This window comes from Pseudochaenichthys georgianus, unplaced genomic scaffold, assembly GCF_902827115.2.
Source record: "Pseudochaenichthys georgianus unplaced genomic scaffold, fPseGeo1.2 scaffold_1470_arrow_ctg1, whole genome shotgun sequence".
Lineage (NCBI taxonomy): Eukaryota > Metazoa > Chordata > Actinopteri > Perciformes > Channichthyidae > Pseudochaenichthys > Pseudochaenichthys georgianus.
The window spans coordinates 15,671-31,233 of NW_027262322.1; the positions used below are offsets into that span (position 1 = coordinate 15,671).

Sequence of the window (15,563 nt, forward strand, 5' to 3'; positions counted from 1 at the left end):
TTATCTATATTTCAGCTTTCATCCACAAAAGTGTATCTTACAGTAACTTTTTGAGAGAATTAAGCATAAATATGTCAAATGTTCAAAACTGCCTTGTTTCACTGAAATAGCCTCAAAATCACAAACTGCCATTAAGAGTCACCTTCTTAACGAAATCTACTCAAACAGAGTACTTCATTATCTATAGTTCAGCTTTTATCCACAAAAGGGTATCTTTCTGTAACTTTTTGAGAGAATTAAGCATAAATATGTCAAATTTTCAAAACAGCCTTGTTTCACTGAAATAGCCTCAAAATCACAAACTGACAATAAGAGTCACCTTCTTAACGAAATCTACTCAAACAGAGTACTTAATTATCTATAGTTCAGCTTTTATCCACAAAAGTGTATCCTTCAGTAACTTTTGGAGAGAATTAAGCATAAATATGTGAAATTTTCAAAACAGCCTTGTTTCACTGAAATAGCCTCTAAATCACAAACTGCCATTAAGAGTCAGTTTCTAACAAAATCTACTGTAACAAAGTACTTCATTTTCTAGCTTTCATCTTTTATACTCAAAAATGTATCTTTCAGTAACTTTTTGAGAGAATTAAGCCTTGTTTCACTGAAATAGACTCACAATCACAAACTGCCATTAAGAGTCCGTTTCTAACGAAATCTACTGTAACAGAGTACTTCATTATCTATGGTTCAGCTTTTATCCACAAAAGTTTATCTTTCGGTAACTTTTTGAGAGAATTAAGCATACATCTGTCAAATGTTCAAAACAGCATTGTGTCACTGAAATAGCCTCAAAATCACAAACTGCCATTAAGAGTCAGTTTCTTAACGAAATCTACTCAAACAGAGTACTTCATTATCTATAGTTCAGCTTTTATCCACAAAAGTGTATCTTTCAGTAACTTTTTGAGAGAATGAAGCCTTGTTTCACTGAAATAGCCTCTAAATCACAAACTGCCATTAAGAGTCAGTTTCTAACGAAATCTACTTTAACAAAGTACTTCATTTTCTAGTTTTCATCTTTTATACTCAAAAATGTATCTTTCAGTAACTTTTTAAGAGAATTAAGCCTTGTTTCAATGAAATAGCCTCTAAATTGCAAACTGCCATTAAGAGTCAGTTTCTAACGAAATCTACTGCAACAAAGTACTTCATTTTCTAGTTTTCATCTTTTATAATCAAAAATGTATCTTTCAGTAACTTTTTGAGAGAATTAAGCCTTGTTTCACTGAAATAGCCTTAAATCACAAACTGCCATTAAGAGTCAGTTTCTTAACGAAATCTACTCAAACAGAGTACTTCATTATCTATAGTTCAGCTTTTATCCACAAAAGTGTATCTTTCAGTAACTTTTTGAGAGAATTAAGCCTTGTTTCACTGAAATAGCCTCAAAATCACAAACTGCCATTAATTCAATCAGGAGAGACGTGATGTATGAGTACATGTTTATTTATCGGGACACATGATATGCGGGAATAGTGATTGACGTATTACAACAAGTAACTGTAATGATGTTTTGGCGACTAGGCCCCGGGTTTGCAGGATGATCATTCAGGAGGGAAAGAATCGCTCTGATGAACCCCCCGGGGTCTAGACACTGGTGGTGGTGATAGTAGTTCAGTCCGATCTGAAGGGAGAAGGTTTAGCTTGGCCCTGTATTTAGGAGACAGGAGGCGAAGGGGTGGAGGAGGGTTTGCGTTGACACCTGAAATGACAACTGACAGGAAGGGGAGAGCAGATTTAAAGAGGTTAGCAGGTGCGATGATTGGCTAGCCGGGGCGTAATGCCCCTGATCACTTATTGAAATAACGTGTGACACCCGATGCTGTTGTCTTCCTGATTGAACTTACACTGAGCTACATTTCAATCAGGAGAGACGTGATGTATGAGTACATGTTTATTTATCGGGACACATGATATGCGGGAATAGTGATTGATGTATTACAACAAGTAACTGTAATGATGTTTTGGCGACTAGGCCCCGGGTTTGCAGGATGATCATTCAGGAGGGAAAGAATCGCTCTGATGAACCCCCAAAAGAAGTGAAGTATGAAGTACGGAGCTGTGAGCAGTCCTTACCTTGCGGCTGGCTGCGGAGATCTATGGATGAAAAGGAGATTAACATGGGGACATGATGAGCGCCGGAATCGCTTCCGGGCTGCGGGGTTAGTCATGTGCGGGACCACTGCCCGAAACCTGCACGCAGGTTTACCATGACGCAGACCCACTGGCCGCAACCTGCGCCCGCAGGGTTAAACCTAAGCGCGGACCCACTGGCCGCAACCTGCGCCCGCAGGGTTAAACCTAAGTGCGGACCTGTGTCCGCAACCTGCGCCCGCAGGGTTAAACCTAAGTGCGGACCTGTGTCCGCAACCTGCGCCCGCAGGGTTAAACCTAAGCGCGGACCTGTGTCCGCAACCTGCGCCCGCAGGGTTAAACCTAACCGCGGACCTGAGTCGGCAACTTGACTCGGACCCACGTTCGCGACCTGCACTTGCGGGATTAGCATACGCAGATCCGGAGTCATAGCCTGACAGATCCGGAACCGTAGACACGTATACATGCTGACATGTTACCACCACCAGTTATAGGTATATTTACCATCTTTTAGTGTTTGAGGGACCTTTGGATAGCCAGCACGGCACTGATGTCCGGGCGGATGTAGGATGTGAAGGCAGAGGAGGACCATCGTCCGAGTTGTTGCAGGGTTGAGGATGAGACGCCTTGATTAGCAGCGGAGGTAGCTGCGCCTATCCTGAACGAATGCCCCGAGAATAATTGGGGCGATAAGCCGGATCTAATGAGAACTTGCTTAAGGTAATGATTGAACTGGTGTTGAGTTAAGGGAAAATCCCCTGAAATAAGAAATAGTGGTGAGAGAGGATTAATGGAAGGTCTAAGACGCAGGAATTTGATCATGGATCCATAAGGGCAGAACGGGGAATCGTTGCGAGCTGCGATGACGGAGCAAGCGCCTCCGCATTTTGAGTGTTTAATGTTTAAACTAAAATGGCTAGCGTGGAAGGATAGGTCGTTAAGGCAGACGTCTTGATTGGGATTGAATGATCGTGAAGCTGTGGTAAATTCGCCTGGTCTAAGAAAAGCATAAAATGCCAGCAGAAATACGGCGTCGAGTAGGGCGTCGATGTAGGGAGAAAATAATCCTTCTCTAAGTTTGGAGAGCATAAGGCGCAGAGTGGAGAGTGTAATGGGTCGTCTATGGTTTAACGCTGGGGGAAACGTTTTTAGAAGACCTCTAAGTATGAGTTTAACGGATAGGTTAGCAAGCAAGCTGGGGAAGCTGGGATCGAAGCAGCGAACGTTAAATTGTACTCCTGCTAAGAGGCCCCGGATGTATTGGGGTTTGAGGTGGCGATCAGTGGCGCAGTAGCACATGAAGGCGCACACGGTGGGGATGAGAACGGGTCTAAGTGAGATGCCTACGGAAACACAAAAGAACGCAAACGTTCTCCATGCAAAGTTGTACGTTCTGAGAGTGGAAGTGGCTAAGCCTTTCCTCATAAAATATCTGGCCGACTCTAGGTGCCTAGCTAAGGGGCTCTTGTTTAATGTAGAGAGAGGAGATGCAGAGGAGGAATCCCAACGGGTTGCGGGCTGGCTTCCGGGCAGAGGTTCCGGAAGGTCTGAAATTGAAAGCGAGAGAGGGAATCAGCCACTATATTGAGGTGGCCGGGGACGTGACGAGCTGAGATGAGGAAGTTGTGAGTGAGGGAGGACCACGTGATGCTTCTCATGAACGGCATGATGTCACTACAAGAGGAGCGACCTTTATTGATGATCCAGACCACTGACTGGTTGTCGCAGAGGACCGAGATGCGTTTCCGTAGCCAGAGGTGGCCCCACACGTGGCAGGCAACAGCAATCGGATAGATCTCGTGCAGGGCGGAGGATGAGGCATGATTGGGAAATGAGGGAGGCCACGGGCCCGCGAACCACTCTCCCTGAAAGAAACCCCCAAAACCCACGGATGGGGCAGCGTCCGTGAAAAACCTCATGGAATCAGAGGAGTACACGAGGTCGTCGTAAAAGAAGGTGATGCCATTCCAGTGGGCGAGCAGGAGAGACCAGAAGCATAGGTCTGAGCGGCAGCCTTCGTCTAGAAACACGCGGTCGTGGAGGTTTATTACAGCCGACGCTGCGTCCAGGAGGCGGGAGATGAATGAGCGCCCCTGGGGGATGACGCGCATGGCAAAGTTGAGGTGCCCGAGGAGGGAGAGCAGCTGCTGTTTGGTGATGACTTGTTGCTCGCAATAGGATTTAGTGATGTCGCGTATGCGCTGCAGTTTGGCGATGGGGAGAGATGCTTTCATGTCTATAGTGTCGAGTGTGATGCCTAAAAACTCCAAGCTAGTGTCGGGTCCTATGGTTTTCTCTCCGGACAGGGGGACGCCTAGCTCCTGAAAGCAGCATTTGAGTTTCGCCAGGGAAGCGCCTGAGTTATCCCGAGGGGGATCTATGAGGAGAAAATCGTCCAGCAAGTGGAGAACGGAGGGAATCCTGACATTATTCAGCAGAATCCAGCAGAGAGCTTCGGAAAAGGAATTAAAAATACAGGGGCTACTTCTGCACCCGAAAGTCAAGCGAACTGCAAAGTAGAATTTAGCTTCCCACTTAATACCGAACATGTTCCACTGGGATGGATGGATGGGAATGACCTTGAATGCGTCAGTAATATCTGCCTTGGAGAGCCAGGCTCCTTGCCCCGCAAACTTAATTAGTTTGATTGCGTTATCGACTGAGGCATAATGAAGGGAGAATGGCTCTGGAGGAATAAGGCTGTTAATACTGCAAAACGGGCCGGAGCGGGGTGCGGACAGATCGAAAATCAGCCTTTTTTTCTCAGAGTATTTACTCGTGGCTATTCCTATTGGGCTTGTCCGGAACACTGAGAACGGGGGTGAGTGAAACGGACCGATAAGGTATCCTTTGTTGAGTTCTTTCTCGATAAGCTGGGAGACTATGGTGGGTTCTTTAAATGCTGATTGCAGATTTTTTGAAACAAGGGACACGGAGGGAGGAGAAATAACCCCGACCCTGAACCCTTGAGAGAGCCCTGACAGAAGATATTCTACGAACACGGGATCTGGGTGAGTAGAAAGCGCTGCTGCTAAATGTGGGATGTTGATGGGGGTGGAAAGGTGATGTTTCAGGAGTTTTTTCCCCCACGTGGTTTCTGCTGCGGGAACTTCACGTGCCCGCGCCTGGGGCAAACTGACTTCGGGTGAGCCTCCCTGCAGGTACTGCAGATATGGAGATAAGAACAATAAGCAAAGGTGCAGATATTTTCGTTGAACTTATAACAGATCCTGTCGTCTGCCCTAATCTGCGCCTCTTGCCTATTCTGCACCTGGTTTTTTTGTTTATTATTCCCCGACTGTGACGCAGGAAAAGCTCTGAACCCGGAGAAAGGCACTGATGGGCAGAAGGGGGAGGTGTGGCCCTGCGTCCCGCAGCTGATGCACGAAACAACTTGTTGCCCGCCAGTCGCCATCACGAGCAGCTCGGTGTCCAGCACGGACCAGTCCAGGCGAACGTTGCAGTGGGCTAAGTGAAGCGCTGCTTTGCTAGAAAAGCTCTTGTGATAGGAGTAGAACGTGGATTTCCCGAATTTGAGATAAAGATCGCCGATGAGGCCCAGATAAGCGTCTAACTCAACTCTTCTTTCCGGGTAAACGGAACACAGGACATCGCGGAAGATGCCGAAAGCAACCAGAAATTGTCCTATGTTGAGGTCTCTGAGGAGCCGAGGATCTGCGGACTTAAAAACAGCAGTGATGCTTCCTCCCGTGGCGATTGACTTGTCGCACTCCGGGGAAGGCAAGATGAGGGTGACTAAATGTATGTCTTTCCCTTCGAGGATTTTCGCTCTCAGCCGAGAGGAAATGTGAGCGCTCTGGGGAATATGAGGCCTACCTGAGTGAGGCGCTGGGAGTGCTGAAGCCAGGGAGTGAGGGGGAGCTATCATTTGTGGAGGGAAACCCCCGAGACCTGGCATAAATCCTGTTGGCAGCGAAGCGGGGACCGAGGCCCAGTTCGCAGAAGAGGTTGAAGCTCCGATGGGGCCTTTATCCATGGCCTGCAGGCGAGCGTCAATTAGCAGCATAGAGCTAGCCAACGATTGCAGGGAGTTTGCTATGCTATCCGTTAGTGGCTGATTACCGGGGCTCCCGGGCTGGGCGACGCTTGGGTGAGCCTGTGGAAAGGTGGACCTTTTAGATGGACCGGCTCTAGAGGGACTTGACTTTTTTTTTCCTTTTCCCCCCGCGGCTCCGCCCGCGTCCTCGCTCCGGCCTCTCGGGGGTGATAGCTGGAGAGTTGGCTGGAGCTGCTGGGGCTGCTGCCCTGGGCTGATGGACCGCGCCGGAGACTTGGTCCGAGAGCTCCCTAAGCTGGGAGAGAGGGAGATCTGAGGCTGCAGAGATACCCTGCTGCCGTAAATGGGTGATTATGAAGTTTGCTTCTGCTGATTGTGAGCTGTCACGGGAAGCCAGGCGGGCGCTCATGCGCCGGAGGCTTGAGGAGTTCGAAGCTGCATCCGGAGGTACATCGGAGCCAGGATCGAGATCCTTCGAAAACGGTTCGTTCTCGGAAGAGTCTGTGTTAGACATTGTGGTTTGTTTTTCTTTCTTTTCTGAGTGTTTACGGAGGAGTATTCGTTTACTACCTTTTGCGTTGACACCTGAAATGACAACTGACAGGAAGGGGAGAGCAGATTTAAAGAGGTTAGCAGGTGCGATGATTGGCTAGCCGGGGCGTAATGCCCCTGATCACTTATTGAAATAACGTGTGACACCCGATGCTGTTGTCTTCCTGATTGAACTTACACTGAGCTACATGAGTCAGTTTCTAACGAAATCTACTGACACAAAGTACTTCATTTTCTGGTTTTCAGCTTTTATACTGTTGAGAGCTTCATAGTATGAAGTGAATACTTAAAACGAAAGTTAATTATAAATCATATATGAACAATCATATTCTTGTATGAACCCATAATGAGAATGCTTCTTGATGGTTTTTGAATATGTATGTATGCTTACAATTTTAGTTGTTGCTGTTTGATAACTTTGCGTTTTAAAAAGAGGGTGTTGAGAGCTTCATAGTATGTTGAATACTTAAAACGAAAGTTAGTTGTAATCAAATATAATCAATTATATTCTTGTATAACCCACAATGAAAATGCTTCATATTTTAGGTTTTTCTATATTTACAGCATAAACAAAACAAAGTGGTTTGTTAAGATTGAGTGTAAGACTTATATTGATTTATGCCCTACTCTCTGATAAGAGAGTAGGCAGGTTCTTTCCTCTCCTCTCACAGCAGGGAGGGGGGCTCCGGACTTAAGGAGAAACACATTGAGGCCTCAAAAAGGTGGTTATGTCATAGTCATAGAATATGTCTAGTCATGTTTTGTTTTACACAAACTTGGGAAGGTGTGTCTTATGCCAGAGCCAATAGAATATGTTGGTTGGGTATAGAGGAGGTGTTTGTGGGTTTGCTATCTGGTGTTTTGAGCATAAACAGACTGGCTTTTTTGGATTTCGAGGGGGAGAGAGGGGGAAACCCCTGGTATACTCTCTCCCGGTAAGCTCTGGCCCTCAGAGCTGGGTTAGATGGCTCTCGGTAAGTGATTTGCTGGAAGACGTTGTTAGAACGTACCAGAATATATGATTTGGACTTTTGCTGGAAGACGTTGTTAGAACGTACCAGAATACATGATTTGGACTTTTGCTGGAAGACGTTGTTAGAACGTACCAGAATACATGATTTAAACTTTTGCTGGAAGACGTTGTTAGAACGTACCAGAATACATGATTTGGACTTTTGCTGGAAGACGTTGTTAGAACATACCAGAATACATGATTTGATGATTTGAATGAATATGAATTAAGGTTTTAGATACAAAATATAACCCCAGCATGATATGTTTTGTATGATTATAATGTGTTAAAAGGTAAAGACTCTGTATTGGTTTGGACCTACTTTTTCTTCAAATAAACTGATCTCACCTTTTGGATTGGGACAATAAAAGGGAAAATCTGTGCTCTCCTCTCCTGCTTTAAATGTAAGACTGCACCCTGCCACACACATGTTTAGGTAGGAACACACCCCATTTACTGATACCAAAATCCTTCGGGATCGCTTAAACAGATTAAAAAGAGTTGTCTGAATAGAAACAGCAGTTAATTGAACCTGGTTCTTCGGGGAGTTAATAGAGGTGAGATCTTGCTGACGTTTGGTGGATCTGAGCCAAGCAGTAAACTTACATAGACTCAGTAACTTCGGTCAGGTCAATTAGTAGGTCAGAGTAATTTACCGGAATAAATTATCAGGACCTCACCTATACTCTAAACAATACTCAAAAAATCACAAACTGCCATTAACAGTCAGTTTCTAACGAAATCTACTCAAACAGAGTACTTCATGGTAGTGGTCAGCTTTTAAACACAAAAGTGTATCTTTCAGTAACATTTTGAAAGAATTAAGCATAAATCTGTCAAATGTTCAAAACAGCATTGTTTCACTGAAATAGCCTCAAAATCACAAACTGCCATTAAGAGTCAGTTTCTAACGAAATCTACTGTAACAAAGTACTTCATTTTCTAGTTTTCATCTTTTATACTCAAAAATGTATCTTTCAGTAACTTTTTGAAAGAATTAAGCCTTGTTTCACTGAAATAGCCTTAAATCACAAACTGCCATTAGGAGTCACCTTCTTAACGAAATCTACTCAAACAGAGTACTTCATTATCTATAGTTCAGCTTTTATCCACAAAAGTGTATCTTTCAGTAACTTTTTGAGAGAATTAAGCCTTGTTTCACTGAAATAGCCTCAAAATCACACACTTCCATTAACAGTCACCTTCTTAACGAAATCTACTCAAACAGAGTACTTCATTATCTATAGTTCAGCTTTTATCCACAAAAGTGTATCTTTCGGTAACTTTTTGAGAAAATTAAGCATAAATCTGTCAAATGTTCAAAACAGCCTTGTTTCACTGAAATAGCCTCTCAATCACAAACTGCCATTAAGAGTCAGTTTCTAACGAAATCTACTCAAACAGAGTACTTCATTATCTTTAGTTCAGCTTTTATCCACAAAAGTGTATCTTTCAGTAACTTTTTGAGAGAATTAAGCCTTGTTTCACTGAAATAGCCTCAAAATCACACACTTCCATTAACAGTCACCTTCTTAACGAAATATACTCAAACAGAGTACTTCATTATCTAGAGTTCAGCTTTTATCCACAACAGTGTATCTTTCGGTAACTTTTTGAGAGAATTAAGCATAAATCTGTTAAATGTTCAAAACAGCATTGTTTCACTGAAATAGCCTCAAAATCACAAACTGCCATTAAGCGTTACCTTAATAACAAAATCTACTGACACAAAGTACTTCATTTTATAGTTTTCATCTTTTATAATCAAAAATGTATCTTTCAGTAACTTTTTGAGAAAATGTAGCCTTTTTTCACTGAAATAGCCTCAAAATCACAAACTGCCATTAAGAGTCACCTTCTTAACAAAATCTACTCAAACAGAGTTCTTCATTATCTATAGTTCAGCTTTTATCCACAAAAGTGTATCTTTCAGTAACTTTTTGAGAGAATTAAGCCTTGTTTCACTGAAATAGCCTCAAAATCACACACTTCCATTAACAGTCACCTTCTTAACGAGATCTACACAAACAGACTACTTCATTATCTATAGTTCAGCTTTTATCCACAAAAGTTTATCTTTCGGTAACTTTTTGAGAGAATTAAGCATAAATCTGTCAAATGTTCAAAACAGCATTGTTTCACTGAAATAGCCTCAAAATCACAAACTGCCATTAAAAGTCAGATTCTTAACGAAATCTACTGACACAAAGTACTACATTTTGTAGTTTTCATCTTTTATACTACAAAATGTATCTTCAGTAACTTTTTGAGATAATTAAGCCTTGTTTCATTGAAATAGCCTCAAAATCTCAGACTGCCATTAAGAGTCAGTTTCTAACGAAATCTACTCAGAGTAGATTTATACTGGTAGTTGTCAGCTTTTAAACACAAAAGTGTATCTTTCAGTAACTTTTTGAGAGAATTAAGCATAAATATGTCAAATGTTCAAAACTGCCTTGTTTCACTAAAATAGCCTCAAAATCACAAACTGCCATTAAGAGTCCCATTCTTAACGAAATCTACTGACACAAAGTACTACATTTTCTAGTTTTCAGTTTTTATACTCAAAAATGTATCTTTCAGTAACTTTTTGAGAGAATTAAGCCTTGTTTCACTGAAATAGCCTCTCAATCACAAACTGCCATTAAGAGTCAGTTTCTAACAAAATCTACTCAAACAGAGTACTTCATTATCTATAGTTCAGCTTTTATCCACAAAACTGTATCTTTCAGTAACTTTTTAAGAGAATTAAGCATAAATCTGTCAAATGTTCAAAACAGCATTGTTTCACTGAAATAGCCTCAAAATCACAAATTGCCATTAAGCGTTACCTTCTTAACGAAATCTACTGACACAAAGTACTTCATTTCTAGTTTTCATCTTTTATACTCAAAAATGTATCTTTCAGTAACTTTTTGAGAGAATTTAGCCTTGTTTCACTGAAATAGCCTCAAAATCACAAACTGCCATTAAGAGTCAGTTTCTAATGAAATCTACTCAAACAGAGTACTTCATTATCTATAGTTCAGCTTTTATCCACAAAAGTGTATCTTTCAGTAACTTTTTGAGAGAATTAAGCCTTGTTTCACTGAAATAGCCTCAAAATCACACACTTCCATTAACAGTCACCTTCTTAACGAGATCTACACAAACAGAGTACTTCATTATCTATAGTTCAGCTTTTATCCACAAAAGTTTATCTTTCGGTAACTTTTTGAGAGAATTAAGCATAAATCTGTCAAATGTTCAAAACAGCATTGTTTCACTGAAATAGCCTCAAAATCACAAACTGCCATTAAAAGTCAGATTCTTAACGAAATCTACTGACAAAAAGTACTTAATTTTCTAGTTTTCATCTTTTATAGTAAAAAATGTATCTTTCAGTAACTTTTTGAGAGAATTAAGCCTTGTTTCACTGAATTAGCCTCAAAATCACAAGCTGCCATTACAAGTCAGATTCTTAACGAAATCTACTCACATAAAGTACTAAATTTTGTAGTTTTCATCTTTTATACTACAAAATGTATCTTCAGTAACTTTTTGAGATAAGTAAGCCTTGTTTCATTGAAATAGCCTCTCAATCACAAACTGCCATTAAGAGTCAGTTTCTAACAAAATCTACTCAGAGTAGATTTATACTGGTAGTTGTCAGCTTTTAAACACAAAAGTGTATCTTTCAGTAACTTTTTGAGAGAATTAAGCATAAATATGTCAAATGTTCAAAACTGCCTTGTTTCACTAAAATAGCCTCAAAATCACAAACTGCCATTAAGAGTCCCATTCTTAATGAAATCTACTGACACAAAGTACTACATTTTCTAGTTTTCAGTTTTTATACTCAAAAATGTATCTTTCAGTAACTTTTTGAGAGAATTAAGCCTTGTTTCACTGAAATAGCCTCTCAATCACAAACTGCCATTAAGAGTCAGTTTCTAACAAAATCTACTCAAACAGAGTACTTCATTATCTATAGTTCAGCTTTTATCCACAAAACTGTATCTTTCAGTAACTTTTTGAGAGAATTAAGCATAAATCTGTCAAATGTTCAAAACAGCATTGTTTCAATGAAATAGCCTCAAAATCACAAATTGCCATTAAGCGTTACCTTCTTAACGAAATCTACTGACACAAAGTACTTCATTTCTAGTTTTCATCTTTTATACTCAAAAATGTATCTTTCAGTAACTTTTTGAGAGAATGTAGCCTTGTTTCACTGAAATAGCCTCAAAATCACAAACTGCCATTAAGAGTCAGATTCTTAAAGAAATCTACTGACACAAAGTACTTCATTTTCTAGTTTTCAGCTTTTAAACTCAAAAATATATCTTTCAGGAACTTTTTGAGAGAATTAAGCCTTGTTTCACTGAAATAGCCTTAAATCACAAACTGCCATTAAGAGTCAGTTTCTTAACAAAAATCTACTCAAACAGAGTACTTCATTATCTATAGTTCAGCTTTTATTCACAAAAGTGTATCTTTCAGTAACTTTTTGAGAGAATTAAGCCTTGTTTCACTGAAATAGCCTCAAAATCACAAACTGCCATTAAAAGTCAGATTCTTAACGAAATCTACTGTCACAAAGTACTTCATTTTCTAGTTTTCAGCTTTTAAACTCAAAAATGTATCTTTCAGTAACTTTTTGAGAGAATTAAGCCTTGTTTCACTGAAATAGCCTCAAAATCACAAACTGCCATTAAGAGTCACCTTCTTAACGTAATCTACTCAAACAGAGTACTTCATTATCTATAGTTCACCTTTTATCCACAAAAGTTTATCTTTCAGTAACCTTTTGAGATAATTAAGCCTTGTTTCACTGAAATAGCCTCAAAATCACAAACTGCCATTAAGAGTCACCTTCTTAACGAAATCTACTCAAACAGAGTACTTCATTATCTATAGTTCAGCTTTTATCCACAAAAGTGTATCTTTCGGTAACTTTTTGAGAAAATTAAGCATAAATCCGTCAAATGTTCAAAACAGCATTGTTTCACTGAAATAGCCTCAAAATCACAAACTGCCATTAAAGTCAGATTCTTAACGAAATCTACTGACACAAAGTACTTCATTTTCTAGTTTTCAGCTTTTATACTCAAAAATGAATCTTTCAGTAACTTTTTGAGAGAATTAAGCCTTGTTTCACTGAAATAGCCTCTCATTCACAAACTGCCATTAAGATTCCGTTTCTAACGAAATCTACTCAAACAGAGTACTTCATTATCTATAGTTCAGCTTTTATCCACAAAACTGTATCTTTCAGTAACTTTTTGAGAGAATTAAGCCTTGTTTCACTGAAATAGCCTCAATATCACAAACTTGCATTACGAGTCACCTTCTTAACGAAATCTACTCAAACAGAGTACTTCATTATCTATACAGATGTAGCGCTTCGTTTCAGACGCCTACCCGTGCTGGTCCGTGATCGGCACGGGGTGGGCCCCGGCTGAAAAGTAAAACCCCCCAGCAACAATAAAATATGCATAGTAATTTAATACCTTCCATGTTCCAACACACATTGTAAGAACAGTTCTGTTTCATATGAGTGTTGTAACAACAATAACATTATAAATAGTAACATAGCATGGTATTGCACATTTACTGTAGCTTTGAGTGTTACTGGCCTGAGATTTTTTTATTACATGAATGAAGGTGACTGAGGCTTTTTAATATAGACTTTTCAGTGTCCCACATTTTGCACAGAACTGTCCCACATTAGGAAAACAGATTGTCTGAGACAACTTGGCACTAAGAGTACTAATATGTCTACCATTTCTTTTATGAGTTTAATATCTGCATGTTCTCTTTTGGTTTGATTAGGACTCATCCTGGGGATTTCAGAATGTTACTGGATTTTGATTTATTGTATCGGCTTCATGTCGCAATAATATTCCCGAAGTCTGAAATGCAAAAATGTTCCACATTAGGGCAATTCACCCTACATTTAATCATTTTGTTTATTTTTAACGAAATAAATGTGCTTTAATCCATCATGAAATTAATGTAGGCTATTTACTTAGTACATATCTGACATTAACGATTAACACACTGTTCATACTGCTCACAGGCTGATATCTAGTGTATTCATACCCCTCACTGTTTATTCATCATTCAATTCATTATATATTTTATTCTGTAGATTGTGAACATTACTTTTCACTTTACTGCTTGTTGCACCTGGTTAGAAGCTAAACTGCATTTCGTTGTCTCAGTACCTGTAATCTGTGCAATAACAATAAAGTTTAATCTAATCTTGAGCAGGAACTAATGTAGGCTATTTACTTAGTACATATCTGACATTAACGATTAAACACGTTTGTGCATTCTTTATGAATGCAAACCGAGTCATTTCGTTTATTTTTAACGAAATAAATGTGATTTAATCCACATAATTTACTGTGTTAATTGTTTACTTAGTATTGTTTAACTTGAAGGTGCCTGATGTGAACATTTCCAGATTGTATTTTCTTCACCTTTTAAATTCCTCTGTGATGTGCTGCTACCCATTTCCCCTCGGGGACTAATAAACGAATACTATGACATTAACGATTAAACACATTTGTGCATTCTTTATGAATGCAAACCGAGTCAAGCCGACTCTAATAAACTAATACTATATATTGAACGTCTATTGAATGGCCTTTGTATGTACACAGTACAGTATAGCCCAACCATTTACACCTTCCTTTTTTCCCGTCAAGAGTTTGAATTGGAGAAAGGTAATCGATGGTGCTTTTATAGCCTATTGCATAATAACTGTGTGATTTATATTGCTTTTCAAATGCATATGGCCACCCATGTACACGGCTCTTCCCGTAGTTAGATCACTTTACATTTCTGCGAATGAATTTTTAATCACACACGTCTCCCCATCCCAAAAATAATAAAGAAAATAAAAAGAGGAAACAATTTTCAAGTTCAGTTTTCACCGTTTTATTTAAAATAACTGACATACAGTAACAGACACATGCTGTAGGCCTATCTGCTGCGGAAACCAGGACGAGCGATTTCGGGTTCTGTTTTTCTGGGGCTCCTCAGTCTCTCGTTTACCCGGCTCCTGATCTTATGCCACTGGTCAATGTTCAGATTTGGGAACCGATTGGAAACATAGGACTCAATCTTTTGGTTCAAATTGAGGGGAAGAGGCATTTTCCCATTGGTCCCAGTCCAGTTGGTTATTTTCACCATTCTCCCATAGCCTATGTTACAAATGGCGTTATGGCCCTGAACATATTAGCAGCATAGATCTCAGGGCGATGCTGTCCCTTAAAAAAGCTGTCCTGGTAAAAACTTTCCTCTCGTTCTGAGGAAACAGCCCTGGTGGGTTCATCAGGAGTGACCGCCGACCATGCCCCAACCCCCCCATGTTTCCTATATATGTATGTTGGGGACCCTTTGTTTAAAACTAATTGGCCATCGGAATCGGAGTCACATTCCACAGCTCTCCCCCCCCCTCCTGTGATCCCCCGCACACAGGGAGAAACGTAAAATGCATTTTGACAGACACTTGGGGGAAATATGCTGCATTTTGAATGTCCGATAGTCCACCATTTCCACCGGAAATATCAAACATTTAATAAAAGTGAAAAACAATGAACAAGACTTAACGTAGGCTATTCATCATAATTAATTATATTTATTTCGTTTGGATGTAGGTGATCTTCTACTATATGAACATTTTGGACCCAAAATCACAACAAAAACGTAAAAACAGATTTTGAAAATGATTTTATTTTTCACAACACAAACATACACAACGAAACCATTTAAAAGCTGGAAATATATACATAGGATGTGACTATGATAATGTGAACGTTTGATTGAGGTAGCATGGGATTTCATTCTGATAAGGCAAAAGTGTTATTATAAATATAAAACAAATATATATAT

The 15,563-nt window shown here is 40.2% G+C and overlaps 1 protein-coding gene across 1 annotated transcript; it reads right to left on the reverse strand.

The window, feature by feature from the left end:
* Positions 1-3,544: 3,544 nt before the first annotated feature.
* On the reverse strand, positions 3,545-6,124 carry LOC117441091 (uncharacterized). The gene is made up of 2 exons (XM_034077293.2): positions 5,503-6,124; positions 3,545-5,314 (listed from the first exon to the last, which is right to left on the reverse strand). Exons 1-2 carry the CDS (start codon positions 6,122-6,124, stop codon positions 3,567-3,569), a joined length of 2,370 nt encoding a protein of 789 aa, XP_033933184.1. The 3' UTR covers positions 3,545-3,566.
* Positions 6,125-15,563: the final 9,439 nt, after the last annotated feature.

Bases quoted from the DNA above. Each gene is read 5' to 3' on its own strand.
- LOC117441091 (XM_034077293.2), bottom strand. From the start codon at position 6,124: ATGCTGCTAATTGACGCTCGCCTGCAGGCCATGGATAAAGGCCCCATC. The intron at 5,315-5,502 runs GCGGGCAACAAG...ATCTGTTATAAG, and splicing joins GCTGCTCGTGATGGCGACTG to TTCAACGAAAATATCTGCAC.